The 15,731-nt window shown below is 39.1% G+C and overlaps 1 protein-coding gene across 3 annotated transcripts in view; it reads right to left on the bottom strand.

The window, feature by feature from the left end:
• RBM25 (RNA binding motif protein 25) overlaps positions 1–8,565 on the bottom strand; it is a 52,131-nt gene extending 43,566 nt beyond the window's left edge. Inside the window, exons 1-2 of one of the 3 annotated variants that reach the window (XM_053927755.2) lie at positions 8,345–8,565; positions 698–806 (exon numbers count right to left, since the gene is read on the bottom strand). In XM_053927755.2, coding sequence (XP_053783730.1) covers positions 698–751 — 54 coding nt within the window. In that variant the 5' untranslated portion in view covers positions 752–806; positions 8,345–8,565. Of the gene's footprint in view, positions 1–697; positions 807–4,360; positions 4,459–8,344 lie in introns of all 3 variants that reach the window. The other 2 variants (XM_045201226.2, XM_024567249.4) reach the window with 2 other exon arrangements.
• Between the last annotated feature and the right edge of the window lie 7,166 nt (positions 8,566–15,731).

The raw sequence follows: 15,731 nt of genomic DNA, 5'->3' as shown, positions 1-15,731 counted from the left end.
AAGAATCTCCTGATATCAGGTCACAGGGTAACCAACCACTCAAATATTAAGAGAACATAAAATTTATAAAAATGAGAAAAAAAGTCATAGGCTCCATGGGATAGCTCATTGGTTGGAGCATCCTCCCAATATGCCAAAGTTGTAGGTTCAATCCCAGGTCAGGGCACATACAAGAAGCAACCAATGAATGCATAATTAAGAACAACAACAAATCAATTTTTTTCTTTCCTTCATTCCCCTCTCTAAAAATCAAAAATTTTTTTAAATGTCGTAATTTTTCTCCCCCCCCCCCTTTTTTACTGGCAGGAGAGCAGGAGGTAGCATGTGAGGCCAGAGCCAGTGTCTGGCCCAGGCCAAGCACCTGCTTGAAGGTAGCCTGAGGTCCCCCTGGAAAGGGGGATACATAAGTCTTATTTTTTCTTAAACATAAAAGCAATCCTCTTAACCATTCTTGAATGAAATTTAGTAAGTGAATGAATGAATGAAATTCAAGAATCAGATGCTAGCATTTGATTTTATTTATCTTTTCTTTTTCATTCTGGAATTTAAAGCTCTTAATTAGAGTTGACATAAAGTAATCAGATGCTAGCATTTGATTTTTAAAAACACAAAACAGCCCTGGCTGGTGTAGCTCAATGGAATGAGCGCCAGCCTGCGAACTAAAGGGTCGCCAGTCTGATTCTGGCAGGGCACATGCCTGGGTTGCAGGCCAGGTCCCCAGTCGGAAGCGTGTGAGGGGCAACTGATCCATGTATCTCTCACACCTTGATGTTTCTCTCCCTCTCTTTCTCCCTCCGTTCTCCTCTCTATAAAAGTGAATAAATAAAATCTTAAAAGGAAGAAAAACATAAGAACACATTGAACTGTTTCATCTGGTTTGTGATACTATTATTTGATAATTTAGCAGGGGTGTCCAACCTTTTGGTGTCCCTGGGTCACACATTAAATACATTGCTCACAAAACAATCTCACAAAGTTTTAGTTTATGATTTTTGTGTTGGACCACATTCAGAGCCATCATGGAGGGCATGTGGCCTGCAGCTCTGAGGGGTTGGGGGGACATGGGTTCGACACCCCTGCTTAAAGAAACTTATTTATTTTTAGTTAAAGGAATACTTAAATATCTAAGACTTTTCCTCCCCTCAAATTTTATGTTCTCCTTAACATATTCAACTATCCACATCTATCTGAAAAAGGAGAAAAATATTAGGATGTCCTAGTTGGATTCCATGCACTGATTTTAAGAAGCAACCAAAATAAGTGGGCTGATCTATTATCAGTGATGCCACTAAAGGCAGTGACCTGATCAACAGCATATATTCTGTTGGACACTAGGAAAACTTCCCCACCTACGTGCTGTAATTGAAGGAGTTTAAGAGTTGTTAGAAGCTTTTAAAAAATGTTTGTCTCTACTATTTTCTTTTATTATACATTGTTTTACTCACCCTTCAGAAGAGGGAAGATAAAAAGTGCATGTCTTCCACTTTCTCGCCCCTAATCCCAACAGTTTGGTATATATCGTTGTATTCTTCTAAGTATCTTTCTATATACAAACTAATATACAATCACTTGTGTTTTTCTGCAAACAATATAATCATACTACATTGTTATGTGCATTTCTCCCTCTTTATCATTAACAGCTCTTTAGGTCAGTTCATAAAGTTCTAATCCATTCTTTGTAAGGCAGAAAACTATGATAATACAGACATACAATAATTATTCAAGCAACATTAATGGTTGACTCCACATTTTACCTCTTACAAATAATGCTGAACGTGACAAATTGGACATGTAACTATGCATCTGTATAATACAGATTATTACTGTATGCATCCACACTTTATCTCCAAATGAGCCTCTGGAAGTAGAGTACAAATTTATACTCCCACCACTTAGTATATGGGTATGCCCTTTCCTCATATCCTCACCACTGCTAGAGTAAATCAGTGTTTAAATTATAATGATCTGATAGGTAAAAGAATACTCTTGTTGCAGTTTGCATTTCCCTTATCACTAATGAGGTTGAGTATCTTTTTACCTGTTTATTAGACATTTCTTTGCAAGTCTTAGAAAAGCACGTCTTTTGTGCTCAAAACTACAGTATTTTGCTGTGCATAATGTGCTCCTATGTATAATGCACACTCACGTTTCGTCAGTGTTATACATGGGATTATTATACCCACTGTGTGTAATCGTTATGCCCATGTGTAATGTGCATTCTTCTTTTTCCCTCAAAAATTTGGGCCAAAAAAGTGTGCACTATACAGGGCAAAATACAGTAGTTTTCCTCAGATTGTTCTTTTGATTTAATTAAGTCAGTGTATAAAATAGTCTATAAAATCTAAACTTCAATTTCAGCAAATACAATACACTTAAAATATTTGGAAGGTTTTATAGGTAAAATAAATTCCTAGCATCATTTCATATACTTAGCTAATGAAATGTTAGAAATGCTTTAAAACAGTAAGTAGGTATTAGCATAAATTAAAAAGGGAAAATACAACTTATTTAAGACTGCAAATGTGTTGTATTTCTACATAATCCAGCTGTAATACTTCTGTCCAAAAATAAAAACAAATATTCTATAAGGCAAGAGTGTATCTCCTTTTAAAACAGAAGGCTACTGTCCTACTTACAGAAGCTCCTGTATTATATAATACTCTATCTCAGCACTTTTCCTAGCAGGGCAGATGGTATTAATGCCTGTTGAATAAATGAATGAATCAGTAAACAAACAAACTCTGAGGACCTCATTAAACAAATTTATAAAGCAGCCCCCATGTGCCAGGTATGATGTTAACAATGACCCGACGACTAACTAGCCTCACAAGTTATAAAAATTGGGTCATGAATTCATCTTTAGAATCCCTTTTCCCCAAGTATTAGATATAAACAGCATTTCTTGTAAAACCTCAGTTCTTGGTATTTAAACACTATTTCATGATTTTTAAATGTATAATTCATTCTGTAAAGAATTAACCAGATTATGTTTAATTTTAGTTTATGTCAATAAACCCATCCCATTCAGTTCTAATTTTTCTATAAAATATTTCCCTTTTACCTCAAATTGTTCAAAACTTGCTTGTTCACAGGCTGAACTTCAAAGGTAGAGGTAATCTTAATAAGATAACAGCTCTTTTATAGAAATTCAAACAACAAACATTTCTGGTGATCTCTGATAAATATTCATTTTAAACATCCTCAAATGAGTGTCTCAACCACTTACCTCAATATAAAGTGCTTTTTTTTTTTAATCCTCACCAGAGGACATGCACATTGATTTCAGAGTAAGGGGAAGGGAAGAAGGGAGAGAGAAAGAGAAACACCCATGTGAGAGAGAAACATCTATCAGTTGCTTCTCCTATGCTCCCCAACCAGGGACCAAACCCACAACTTGTCCTTTTGTTTTAAAGACTTTATTTATTTATTTTTAGAGAGGGGAAGGGAAGGAGAAAGAGAGGAGAGAAACATCAATGTGTGGTTGCTTCTCGCGCACCCCCTACTGGGGACTCGACCTGGCCCACAACCCAGGCCTGTCCCCTGACTGAGAATCGAAACAGCGACCCTTTGGTTTGCAGGCCGGCACTCAATCCACTGAGCCACACCAGCCAGGGCAGACCTTTCATTTTAAGGGAAGACTCTCCAACCTAGCCACATCTCCAGGACTCAAGATAAAGTTTTACATATTTTGACATATGTGAAAATGATTAAGGGTAAACTTTTATGCAGGCAACTATGATTGAACACCAATAATTTTAAAAAATTTTAAAAAGAATAAACTTTTATAACCATCAGCAAAGTTTATCAGGTTTTACCCATAGTTGATAACTGCAATACTCTAAGTTGACTGTTACTTTCTAGAATGAAGCTGGGAAGAGAGCTAGGGAGTGCTTTACTTTAAATACAGCAGTCAGGCCTTTCCAAGAAGGTGACATCTGAACAAAGACGAACAAGGCTGAGGTAGGAAGCCCTCTTAATATCTGGGGGCAATAGCTTGCCAAGCAAAGAAAACAGCAAATACAAACAGCCAGAGATGGACAAGGAGGGTTCACAAAAGGAAAAAAGCAAGGCCAACAGCTGAGGCAGAGTATACAAGGGAAGTCAGAAATAAATGCTGAATATTACTAGGGGAGGGTATAGGGCTTTGTGGGCCACTGTAAAGATTTTAGAAAATATTAAAAGTTTGTTTGTTTACTTGATTTATATTTTAAGTGTTCCTGGCCACTGTGTTAAAATTAAGACTGGTGAACAAGGGCCTAAGCAAAATACTACTCCAGCCCTGGCCAGGTGGTTCTGTTGGTTGGAGCACAGTCCTGCACACCAAAAGGTTGTGGGTTGGATTTCCAGTCAGGGCACATACCTTGGCTGCAGGTTCAATCCGCAGAAGGGGTGCGAACAGGAGGCAACCGATCAATGTTTCTCTCTCACATCGATGTCTCTCTCTCCCTGGCTCTCTCTCTAAAATTATAAACATACCCTCAGGTGAGGATTGGAAAAAAGCAAACAACACTGCTGCAATAATCCAGATGAGAGAGGGTGGTCTGGAACAGGTGGCATGGTGAAAACGGTAACAAGTTGTTAAATTCTGGACATAATATGAAGGTAGCCAACTGCTAAGCGAATGTGTGTGGGATTTAAGAAAAAGAGATGGAGAGGTTATTTTTATTAGACTGAAAAGATTTAAATAGCATTTTAAAATTACCTGAATAGTTGTGCTTCACTTTTAGAAGGTTCAAAGCATTTTTACTTAGTAAGTATTAAAAAGTAACAAAAACAAGAACCTATGATGGACATGTTCCCTCTCTCTAGTGCGGCAATAGTCATACAGGTTTATGCATTTATCAAAATTCACTGAAATGATAGTGAAATGAAATTCACTGAGAATGGGTGCATTTTACTGTATGTAAATTTTATCTCAACAAACAAGCAGAGGTCTCCCCTCTGCAAAAAAAACCAAATTTCGAATTAAGATTGATCTCTACCATTCAACATATGCATGTATGCTGCTTCTTTTTCACTACACTTTTAAACTTTTTTTCCCCTGCACTCCCGAGAATACCATTACTGCTTATATGCATTCCCCTCTCCCTGCAGATTTATCCCAACAGAAACAAAATATTTTTACCAGGGACAGATGTACAGTCTAACCCCATCAGGACACTCTGTGCCAAATTTCTGACATGGTAAAAAGCAAATGAACCAACAGACTCTTCTCCTCAGCAAATACTCCTATACAACTTTTTCATTTGCTCGATAAATATATAGCTCTAATTATGTGGCAGGTTCTTTTCTAAGTTATTACTTTTACTAGTTCTGAAAGAGCCAATTTTAAGTTATGTACTAAGTAGCCAGCCCCATGGTTCCACAGTGCACATGAAGAATGAGTGTAGCATGCACTGGTTCCTGGTCTGGTTGTCTGCTCACAACCGGGCAAGATACAGTGGACTGACAGAACCGCCCCAGCCTAAGCAAAACAACTCCCTTGAACATCGTTTCTCAAACTGAATTTCCACAGACCTGGAGTCTTCAGAAACTATTCCTAGGAAAAAGTGTTCTATGTCCAAAGAAGAATGGGAAGTGCTTAACCAACATTTTCTTTCACAGGAAAGCTTTTCATGTATGAAAGTGTTTTGAGTCTCCCAAAAGGGAGCTGATCATTTTCTGAGATTTCCACTCTGCTGTGTGAAAACAGGAAAGAGGGATCCTTTGGGGCAATGGTTGCACAACTCTGCATTTTTACTAAATATCATTGAATTGTAAGTTTACAATGACTGAATTTTACATTGATTACACTTTAATAAAGCTGCTATTAAAAAAAAAAGCAATACCAATTCAGGATATTTCAGGTAAAATAGGATCTGCAGATTAGATAATACTGTTTCATTATTAATTTCCTGGCTTTGATCATTGCACTGCTGTTAAATAAAACAAAGTCCTTGTTTTTAGGAAACACATGTTTAGGGGTTAAGGAACACCACATATACAACTTATTAACAAAACATTTCAGAAGAAAATATAGAGAAAGAGGGGAGAGGATAAAGCAAATTGCTGAAATGTTAACACTTGCGTAATTTGGGTGAAAGATATTTCAGAATTCTTCGTACAACTCTTGTTATTTTTTTTTGAAGTTTGAAATTAGGTCAAAATAAAGTTTAAAAAAGCAGTTTCATTCATTCTGATTAGTGGAAATGGTTTTATTTCCAAAATTAAAAAAGTAGGAAAAAAGCTATTCAAAATCTTTGAGCAATCAAAATCACTGCGCTGACAGTGGTAGTGTGAAAGACCACTGAGAGATTTAAAAAGTACACGGAATGTTTTTGTAAGACCTTAAAAGATTCAGTGATTACTTCTGCTTCTGAAGTTTCAATACAGTTAATAAAATGTCCCCTAAATCATGTATAATCAAGAAGAATATATAGCTAGTCTGTTTATGGACAAGAAAGTATTTGAAAATCCCAAACTTATATTAGATCTGAAGTAGTTATTCAAAGTTAAAATGAACTTATTTTTTAAATATATTAAAAGCCTTAACACAGAGGAATAAAAAGATAGCACACCACAAAATAAACTTAGTCAAACTACCATTAAAATACACGGTGCCTATATGCAACAGCAGGGCAATAATTTTCTAAGAGCATTTTAATTCTCTACCAAAAAAAGAAAGAAATCCACTCTGGTGACCAAAAAAGTAAATCTGTGACCCCAAGAAGATGAATTATTTAATAAAAATAGCAACTAACATTTTTATTTACTTTCATTTACAAAAGCCTTCAACATATATTATTTTTAATCTCCCAAATTACCTTGTGCAGATATACTTATGCTCCTTTCACAGATGAAAAAGCTAACTTGTCCAAGGGAACACAGTGAGTGGCTGGGGACCCCAAGGTCCCCACAATCCTCAAATTACCAATCCAAGGGCTGCTTTCACTGTGTCACAGTGCCTCTTTCTAGTAATAACATACCAATGAGAAATTTCATGTTAACGATTAACTTTGACGTTAAAAGTTAAAGTTTTAGTCTATTCACTGTCTATTCACAGTGAGAATCTGGATTAGGGTCTTGTTCATCACTGAAAATTGTTAAATACCACCACCAGTTAATACGGACTAAACACTATGCTACTTAGGTAATGCGCTGAGAATTTTACATATATTTTTCTCATTTAATTCCAATCCCAATAACCTAAGAGGTGAATACTATTACAATCCTTACTTTACAGATGTAGACAACAAAGGATTTAAGATAAGTTAAAATGAGAATAGTACAGTATCTGTTTGAATCATGTGTAACTGATGACCAATCAAATGCCTCTCTAGGGTTCTGAATATTTTTGGAAACAATCTTTTAAAAATTAAATCTCCCAAGACAATATAAAAGTTGCTTATATACTATTACTAACTACGTAATTCACAGTACTTCACACTATAGTGGTCCGGTGCAAAAGTCCAATCTCTTCCCTCCTTTTGGTCCGCTCCATTCTGCCCAGTTATCAAATTGGCTTTTCCATGGCAATATAAATTCGTGTTACATAACTTCAAAATAATCTTCATACTCCTAGATCTATTTCGAAAAACGTATTTAAAAAGCAGTATTGAAGACCAAAGAAGGATGAGAAAGAAGTAACGCATTTTATGTGGAGCTTGGTCATCGCCTAGAATGAATGGAGATACAGTTTACGGCCACCTCCAATGGAGGAAGGGGGCAGGCTCACAATACTCATCACGGTCCTAGACTAGCAAACTGGGAGGGTGCTAAAAAAGGTGGGCATTAGCTAAATTTGGGGGGCGGAGAGGGGCGGCAGTTCACTCGGGGGCGGGCTCTAAATGATCAAAGAGGAAGGGAAAGAAACCCGTTGGTGGCCAGCGCCTCTCTAAAAACGGGGAATGCTGCGGGCTGACTCCTAGGCAGAGCCTAGGCCAAATGAGTGCTAGGCCCGGAGAGTCTACCTCCGGGCTCCGTGGGCTCGCGTTAGCAAGGGGCCTCCGAGAATGGCTCCCCAAAGGCAGACCGATCGTTTTGTGGCAAACGTGGATCCCAGAAGGAGCCTACCGGATTCACCGCGACCGACCGTGAAATGAAAAGGGAAAGTGGGCGACAATGCAAGGAGGAAAGCACTGGCAGTAAGTAGGTCCGGCCTCCACGGGCTCCTGCTGGGCCCACTGGTTTTCGAGACCTTAGAGAAATGAAGAAACCCAAGCCTCGTGCCCGTCCCCTCCCCTCCCCCACCCAGCCCCCTCTTTACCCCAGTCCCACCCCGGCCCTGTTGGAGCCTCCCCGGCTCTTCCTTCCTCCCGCAGCCGAGGTACCCGGTTTCCACAAGCGTCCATGGGCGTCAACTCACCCGCCGCTGAGGAAACGGTACTGTCTGCGAGGCCTTCTGGGCTCCAGGTTACGAGACGAATCCACCGGTTCGAGGTTCCTGCGCGCCGCTCGCCGGGAACCTGGTTCCAAAGCGACTCCTCGCACAGGCCGCAACGCAAACACAGCCGCGCTGCGCGGGGAGCTTCTGGAGGTCTTCCTCTTGCCCGGCGTGCACTGCGGCCGGGGGAGTGGAGAGGAGCACCATAGAGAAGAACGCATATAGAGAGCCTTCACGGTTGGCTCTCAGTCACCACGCCCTAGCGAATAACCATAGAGAAGGAGCGCCTAGTGGGGACTAGAAAGGCTGGAGCTGTAAATTACGACCCACCCTGCCATTTTTGATTGGAGCTGATTGAATCTTGTGACTACGCGACGCCATCTTGAGGTCAAGGTTTTGGCTCGGCAGTATCCGCGGTTTAGAGCACGTCTTTTCGTAGTTTGTTTTGGGGATTAGTTCAATGTCTCAGGTTGGACGGACTGTTAACTGCGCCCCCACCCAGCACCTCAGTAGAAACCCCAAAGGGCGATCTTTCCCTAGAAAACTACCCGGAGAACTGCCCGTGCGGGTTTTTTTTGTTGTTGTTTTAAGAGCACACACAAAAGCTTGGGCTCACCAGTAGAGCCAAAGACCTAAAAAGATCTGGTTTGAAAGACCTAAATCGACCTGTTAAAAACAACACAGTTTTCATTCGTTAATGTAAACATGCTAAAAAGAACTTTGCTAATTAGATTAATAGAAACTAATTATGGTGATTAGATTATTCAATATATGTACTTCATGGTCAATGTCTACTTACAGACCTTTTTCCCCCAAATGCTTGCTTTTCAGGACGCTTATAATTTATTCAATATGAAGTTACTGTCTCCATAAGTGACTGGTACTGGGCTAAGTACTAGGAGCGTGGTAAATGGGAGTGAGATTTTATTACTAGCTGGAGATCATGATATAAAATTGAAACATACCTAAACATTTCCTATCTGCGTTTCCTATTTAATTTTACTCTGTAGCACGAATCACCATCTACTGTACTATATATTTGTTCTTATTTTATGATCTGTCTGCCCCTACCCCACTAAAATGTAAGCTTAAGGGATGCAGAAATTGTTTTGTTCATTGTTGTATCCTCAGTGCGTAGAACAGGTGCTGAGTAAATATTTGTTGAATAAAAGAAATGATCACACATGATGAGTACCAACAGAAAATAAAATGCAGTGGGAAACTAATGGGAACGGCTGCATCATTACTCCCGTCTATAAAATAGACGCCTATCTATATTTCTGCTTGCTAGGTTCCCTTACCATTGAGGTGTGCTAATAACACATACCCTACCATATTCTGCGGTGTATAATGTGCACCCACATTTTGGGCCCAAACTTTCAGGAAAAAATATCTTTTGTTTTTAATTTTTTAATTGAATTTTTATTTATATTTAGAAACAAAACTGATTATCATATTCCAGGGTATTCTTTTGCATATGGATGTTGTTATTGCTTTCTAGAGTTATACTTTTAAAGCATAAGCATAATAAAGAATTAAAAACATTTTTATAGATACAGAATTAGTACTACCCATGTATAATGCGCATCCTTATTTTTCCCTCAAAAATTTTGGGGGAAAAGTGTGTATTATACATGGCAAAATACTTCCCAGAACTATTGCAAGAACTAAATTAACTAATGTATGTGAAAATACTTTGTTCAGTAAAGTGCTAGTCAAATGCTAATTATTTTTGCAAATGAAAAGAGCCTTTTTTATCACCACCAGAGGCATACAACACAAATTCTCTCAGGTTATTCTGCATCCCTTTGTGTGGGTAGAGACACTGTACACAAATCCATGTATTTAAAACCACAACAATAAAAAAAAGATTTAAAATAAAATAAAATAAAATAAAATAAAACAAAACCTATCCCTGGCTGGTGTGGCTCAGTTGGTTGAGTGTCATTCTGCAAACCGATAAGTTTGCTGGTTCCATTGCTGCTCAGGGCACATGCCTGCCTTGTGGGTTCAATCCCTAGTCCAGGCATGTGCAGAATGATGTTGCTCTCACATATCTTTCTCCCTCCCTTCCTCTCCCTCTAGAATCAATAAAAGGAAAAAATTAATAATAAAACTTTAACAAGAAAAAGAAGTTATCTCAAGCAACAGTTTGCTAACTTTCCTGCAGTATACATTTGTTGTTCTTGTTGGCCCAACATCTATTCCCATCTTTGGGAATGGAACTCTAGATTTCTTAAAAGAAATCATCCTTCCACTATTTCAGATATCTGTAGTTTGAATAGAAAGCCCCAACTACAGCCAGGTCCCTTAGGACACAGGGATAGACTTTATAACCCAATCAAAGCCTGGCGATTTAGCCCTTACATTAAACCAGGCAGTATTTTAAGCATCTTGCAAATATCAGCAACTTTAATCCTCACAGTAACCCACCCAAGTAGTAAACTAAGTCTTGGAGAGGTTATATAACTTGGCCCAAGGTTATACAAATAGTAAGTGATAGAGCCGGCATGGTTCCTGAGTCCATGCCCTCAACCATTACACTATGCTGCTTCATTTTATCAGGAATAATGCTAAGAAGAAAGGAAAAAAAGTGCAGGAGTGGAGGAGGCTATCTTTACACTTAAAAATGGGAGGAGTTAAGCTTGGAACCAGTGGGGATAAGAATAAAACCATCACAGAAGAAAGCACAGTTTCTAGAGATGGTGAGAGATTTTTGACAATATAATTTGAGAACATGGGTTTTTTGGCAACCGTGAAGACCGCACCAGGCGTTAGACTGGTGGAGTCAGACTAGACCTCCGTTCAGCAACTTTGGTACTTAAGTACTGGATGAAAAAGAATTCAGAGTCAAGACTCAAAATTATAAAAGAAAATTTATTTAGAAGTCACAGAGATGGGTGCTGGCTGGTGTGGCTCAGTGGATTGAGCACTGGCTTGTGAACCGAAAGGTCACCAGTTCAATTCCAGGGGCACATGTCAAGTCCTCTATTGGGAGCCTGTGAGAGGCAGCTGATCAGTGATGTTTCTCTCCCTTTCTCCCTCCTTTCCCCTCTTTAAAAATACACAAATAAATTTTAAAAAATTTTTTTTAAAGTCACAGGTGGAAGAAGTGAGCTGTACAAGAAATGGGCTCAGGCCCTGGCTGGTGTGGCTGAATGGATTGAGCACTGGCCTGCGAACCAAAAGGTCACTGGTTTGATTCCCTCTCAGGACACATGCCTGGGTTGTGGGCCAGGTCCCCAGTTGGGGGCGAACAAGAATCAACCAATAGATGTTTCTCTCACACATCAATGTTCTCTCCCTCTCTTTCTCCCTCCTTTCTCCTCTCTCTGAAAATAAATAAAATCTTTTAAAAAAGAAAACGAAATGGGCTCAGGAAACAAGTTACAGAGGCAAAAGAAGGGCCCTTGGAGCTGAGGAGAACAAGAGAGGCAAGGAAGACATGCCTGGGGGACGGGGTAGGGAATGGCAGGAGCATGGTCCAGAGAGAGGGCCCCACTGAGTCCTCCATCTTAAGGGTGTTTATCTGGAGGTCTTGGGGAAGGATCCCAATAGAATATTTATCAGCTTTCTAAGGTGTCCTCTCAGGATTGTGGTCTCTATGGATTCTCTACTGATTGGTCTGGTTGGTGCCAGTACAAAGGGTCATTAGTCAGTGCAGCTGATCCTAATGTCAGCCATGGCTTCGCTCGTCTGGTGTTGCTGCTTTTCTGGGCCTGGAGCTGAAACACAACTGAGGCCCAGATGTATTTCATGGGGTTCAGAACCTCATTGTCCTGGGGGCTTAATGCTTAAGGGCTATTCTCTGGCTCCCTTGTTTATTCCCCCTCTAAGGGGGTCTAACCTGCATAACTAGCAACTTGCCTGGGGAGAAAAGATCAGGGGAAGGTCCCAGCCACAAGACCACCAATATGAAAGGTCAGGGGATATAAATCGCATGACCAGCACTATACTAGGGGAGGAAAGATAAATCTGAGAGCTTGATTCCTGGTTTCCCAGTTTTGCCTGTTGCTAGGCTCCTGGGGCTTTCCTCCCTAGTGACCTTCTGTACCCAGCCCATTGTCCCTGCTCTACTGATGTCTGTCTAAATGCCTACCATAGATTCAGCCATTCCTAAAGTCAGATATGCTTCTAGGCTTCTTGGTATATAACCCGATAAATTCCTTTTTCTGAGTAAGTTTGAATTGAGTGTGAAAAATGGGCAATTTTCTCATGGACATGGACGACAGGGTGGTGATTGCTGGGGTTAGGGGGTATATGGGGACTAAATGGTAATGGGAAAAAATATAATAGAGATTATATATTTTTTAAAAAAATAAAAGGTTAGCCCTGGCTGGTATAGCTCGATGGACTGAGCCCGGGCTGTGAACCAAAGGGTCACCGGTTCGATTCCCAGTCACACGGCACATGCCTGGGTTGTGGGCCAGATCCCCAGTGGGGTCCACATGAGAGGTAACCACACATTGATGTTTCTTTCCCTCTCTTTCTCCCTCCCTTCCCCTCTCTCTCTCTAAATAAATAAAATCTTTTTTTTACATTCTTAAAAAATAAATAAATAAGAGATTAAATATTTTCAAAAAATAAATTTTTTAAAATGGGCAATTTTCCTTATAAAATGATGAGTTATACTATGCTTTAGGCTCTAAAGAAGAGATACTCAAGTAGCTTTACAAATGGAGAGTTTGTCAAAATATAATGACAGAAATATACATAGTATTGGTAGTAGCACCTAGCCTCGCTGGTGGATCTGGGGAAGTCGGGGAATGCTTCCGGGAGGAAGTATTGTTCTGAGCTATGTTTTAACCAGGACAAATGATAAATCAAATGTGAAAAATAGTCCCCTCCATTAATAATCACAGAAAGGCTATATACATAGTGAGATGTCACATTAAAGCCATTTCATTAGTAAAAATTAAGTCTGTTAATATAAGGATATAGAACAGGAACACTTAGGCATTGCTGGTGGAAGTACAACTACTTTGGCATAACTTAAAAAAATAAAGCATGTGCTTTCTCTGTGATGGAGCAGTTTCACTCCTAATTTTATAGAGACATTTTTGCATATATACACCAGGACACACATTTAAGAATGTTAATAAAAAAAAAAAAAGTTCATGGCACCATTGTACATAAAGGAAAAAAAAATAGCACTGAAATATCTGATGAGAATAAACATATTTTTTAAAAGATTTTATTTATTTATTTTTAGAGAGAGGGGAAGGGAGGCAGAAAGAAGGAAGAAAAGATCAATGAGCGGTTGCCTCTCCTGTGGCCCTCACTGGGGACTTGGCCTGCAACCCAGGCATGTGCCCTGACTGGGAATCAAACTAGTGACCCTTTGGTTCACAGCTTGCGCTCAATCCACTGAGCTACACTAGCCAGGGCAAGAATAAACATATTTTTAAAAAGTCACATAATGAGCATTATATAGAAAGAGAATGAATAAACTACAGTTACAAGATGTTGAGTGAAAAAAGCAAGTCAGAAGTCTATATATTGTATGATACCATTATTATAAAGATAAGAAGACAGGCATAAGTAGTAATCTGTTGTTTAAAGTAACATACCTATGTGGTAAAACTATAATTTTTAAAAACCAAAAGAATAATTAATTGAAAATTCAGGGTAGTCTTTACCTTTTGGAGTTACTATTTCCCTTCTGGAGGATGAAACAGTGATGAGACTGGAAAAGAACATACAGGTTTGCTTCAGTGGTTTTGGTGATGTTGTAGTTCATAAATTCAGTGGTAGTTTTCTGGTTTTCATTTTATTATTATGCTTCACAATTTACATACATATTACATATATTTTCAATGTAGTAAATAGTATATATTTATATATTTTTTAAGATTTTATTTACTTATTTTTAGACAGAGGGCAAAAAAGGGAGAAAGAGAGGTAGAGAAACATCAATGTATGGTTGCCTCTCACATGCCCCCAGTTGGGGATCTGGCCCACAAACCAGGCATGTGCCGTGACTGGGAATCAAATCGGCGACCTTTTGGTTTGCAGGCCGATGCTCAATCCACTGAGTCACACCAGCCAGGGCACAAATAGTATATATATATTAAGTTAAAATAAAGTATGCAGCCCTTGCCATTGTGGCTCAGTTGTTTGGGCATTTTCCTGCAAACCAAGAGGTTGTGGGTACAATTCCTGATAAAGGCACGTGGCTGGGTTGCGGGTTCGGTCCCTGGTTGAGGCACATGGAAGGGCAACTGATCAAGGTTTCTCTCTCGCATCCATGTTTTTCTCCCTCTTATCTCTCTTTCTTCCTCCATTCTTCTCTCTTTAAAATAAACAAATAATATAAATTATGCAACCATAATCATATATACTTATGGAAATGTATGATTTTATTTTGCTTTTTAAAATGTACATAAATGGCATCAGAGTTATTCAACTTTTACTTATTAATAGACCTGGGGTTTTATTTTGTATGTTAAATCTATACATAGAAATCTACCTCATTTAGAAAACTGTCATTTAGAAAACTGTTCTACCTCATTTTACTTATTTTTTATTTTTAAAATTATTTTATTTATTTATTTTAGATAGAAGGGAAGGGAGGGAGAAAGAGAGGCAGAGAAACATCAGTGTGTGGTTGCCTGTAGCACACCCCTTATTGGGGACCTGATCTGCACACCATGCATGTGTCCTGACTGGAAATTGAACCAATGACCCTTTGGTTCACAGGCCGGCACTCAATCCACTGAGCCACACCAGCCAGGTCTGTTCTACCTCATTTTAAAAGCTGCTACACTGGATTACATAATATGGTTGTGTCATGGTGTATGAACTAGAAAATTTTCAGGAGCAATTAACAGACAACCCAACCGAAACTGGCTTAAATGGTAAGGAATATATTGGCTCATTCAGCAGAAAGACTAGATAGGCTTCCTTCAGGGTTGGGCTCATTAATTGTATCAAAAACAAGGTTCTTCTTGCATTGCTTTTTTCCCCTCTCTCTGCTCTACCAACTACACTGTGCACATCATTCTACGGCTGGCTCCCCTTATGGTCATATAGGATGATTACACTGAGCCTACATGTTTTTTTAACTCAGGGGAAAGAACAAGTGGATTTAGCTCTCCCACAAGATCAAGGGAGAACTTTCCAGAAGCCCCAGGAACCTGAATTGAATCACACATTAAATTGAATTTCTTGCTCTTGCCTGAAACAATCATTGGCAAAATACATGCAATTAGCCTTAGTCAGGTCTATCCCTTGAACTAAGGGTGAGGTAAGTATCTCTGAAATCCAAGGTCTGTGCTGGGGGAAGGTGGATATTGAGCAAAATTAGAATTCTGTTAGAAAAGACAAAGAAGGAAATGGATACTGAGAAGGCAACCATCATCCACTATAC

This window comes from Desmodus rotundus, chromosome 7 (genome assembly GCF_022682495.2).
Source record: "Desmodus rotundus isolate HL8 chromosome 7, HLdesRot8A.1, whole genome shotgun sequence".
Taxonomy (NCBI): Eukaryota; Metazoa; Chordata; class Mammalia; order Chiroptera; family Phyllostomidae; genus Desmodus; species Desmodus rotundus.
The sequence above is the reverse complement of the archived record's forward strand: the minus strand, read 5'-3'. Positions and strand labels throughout refer to the sequence as shown.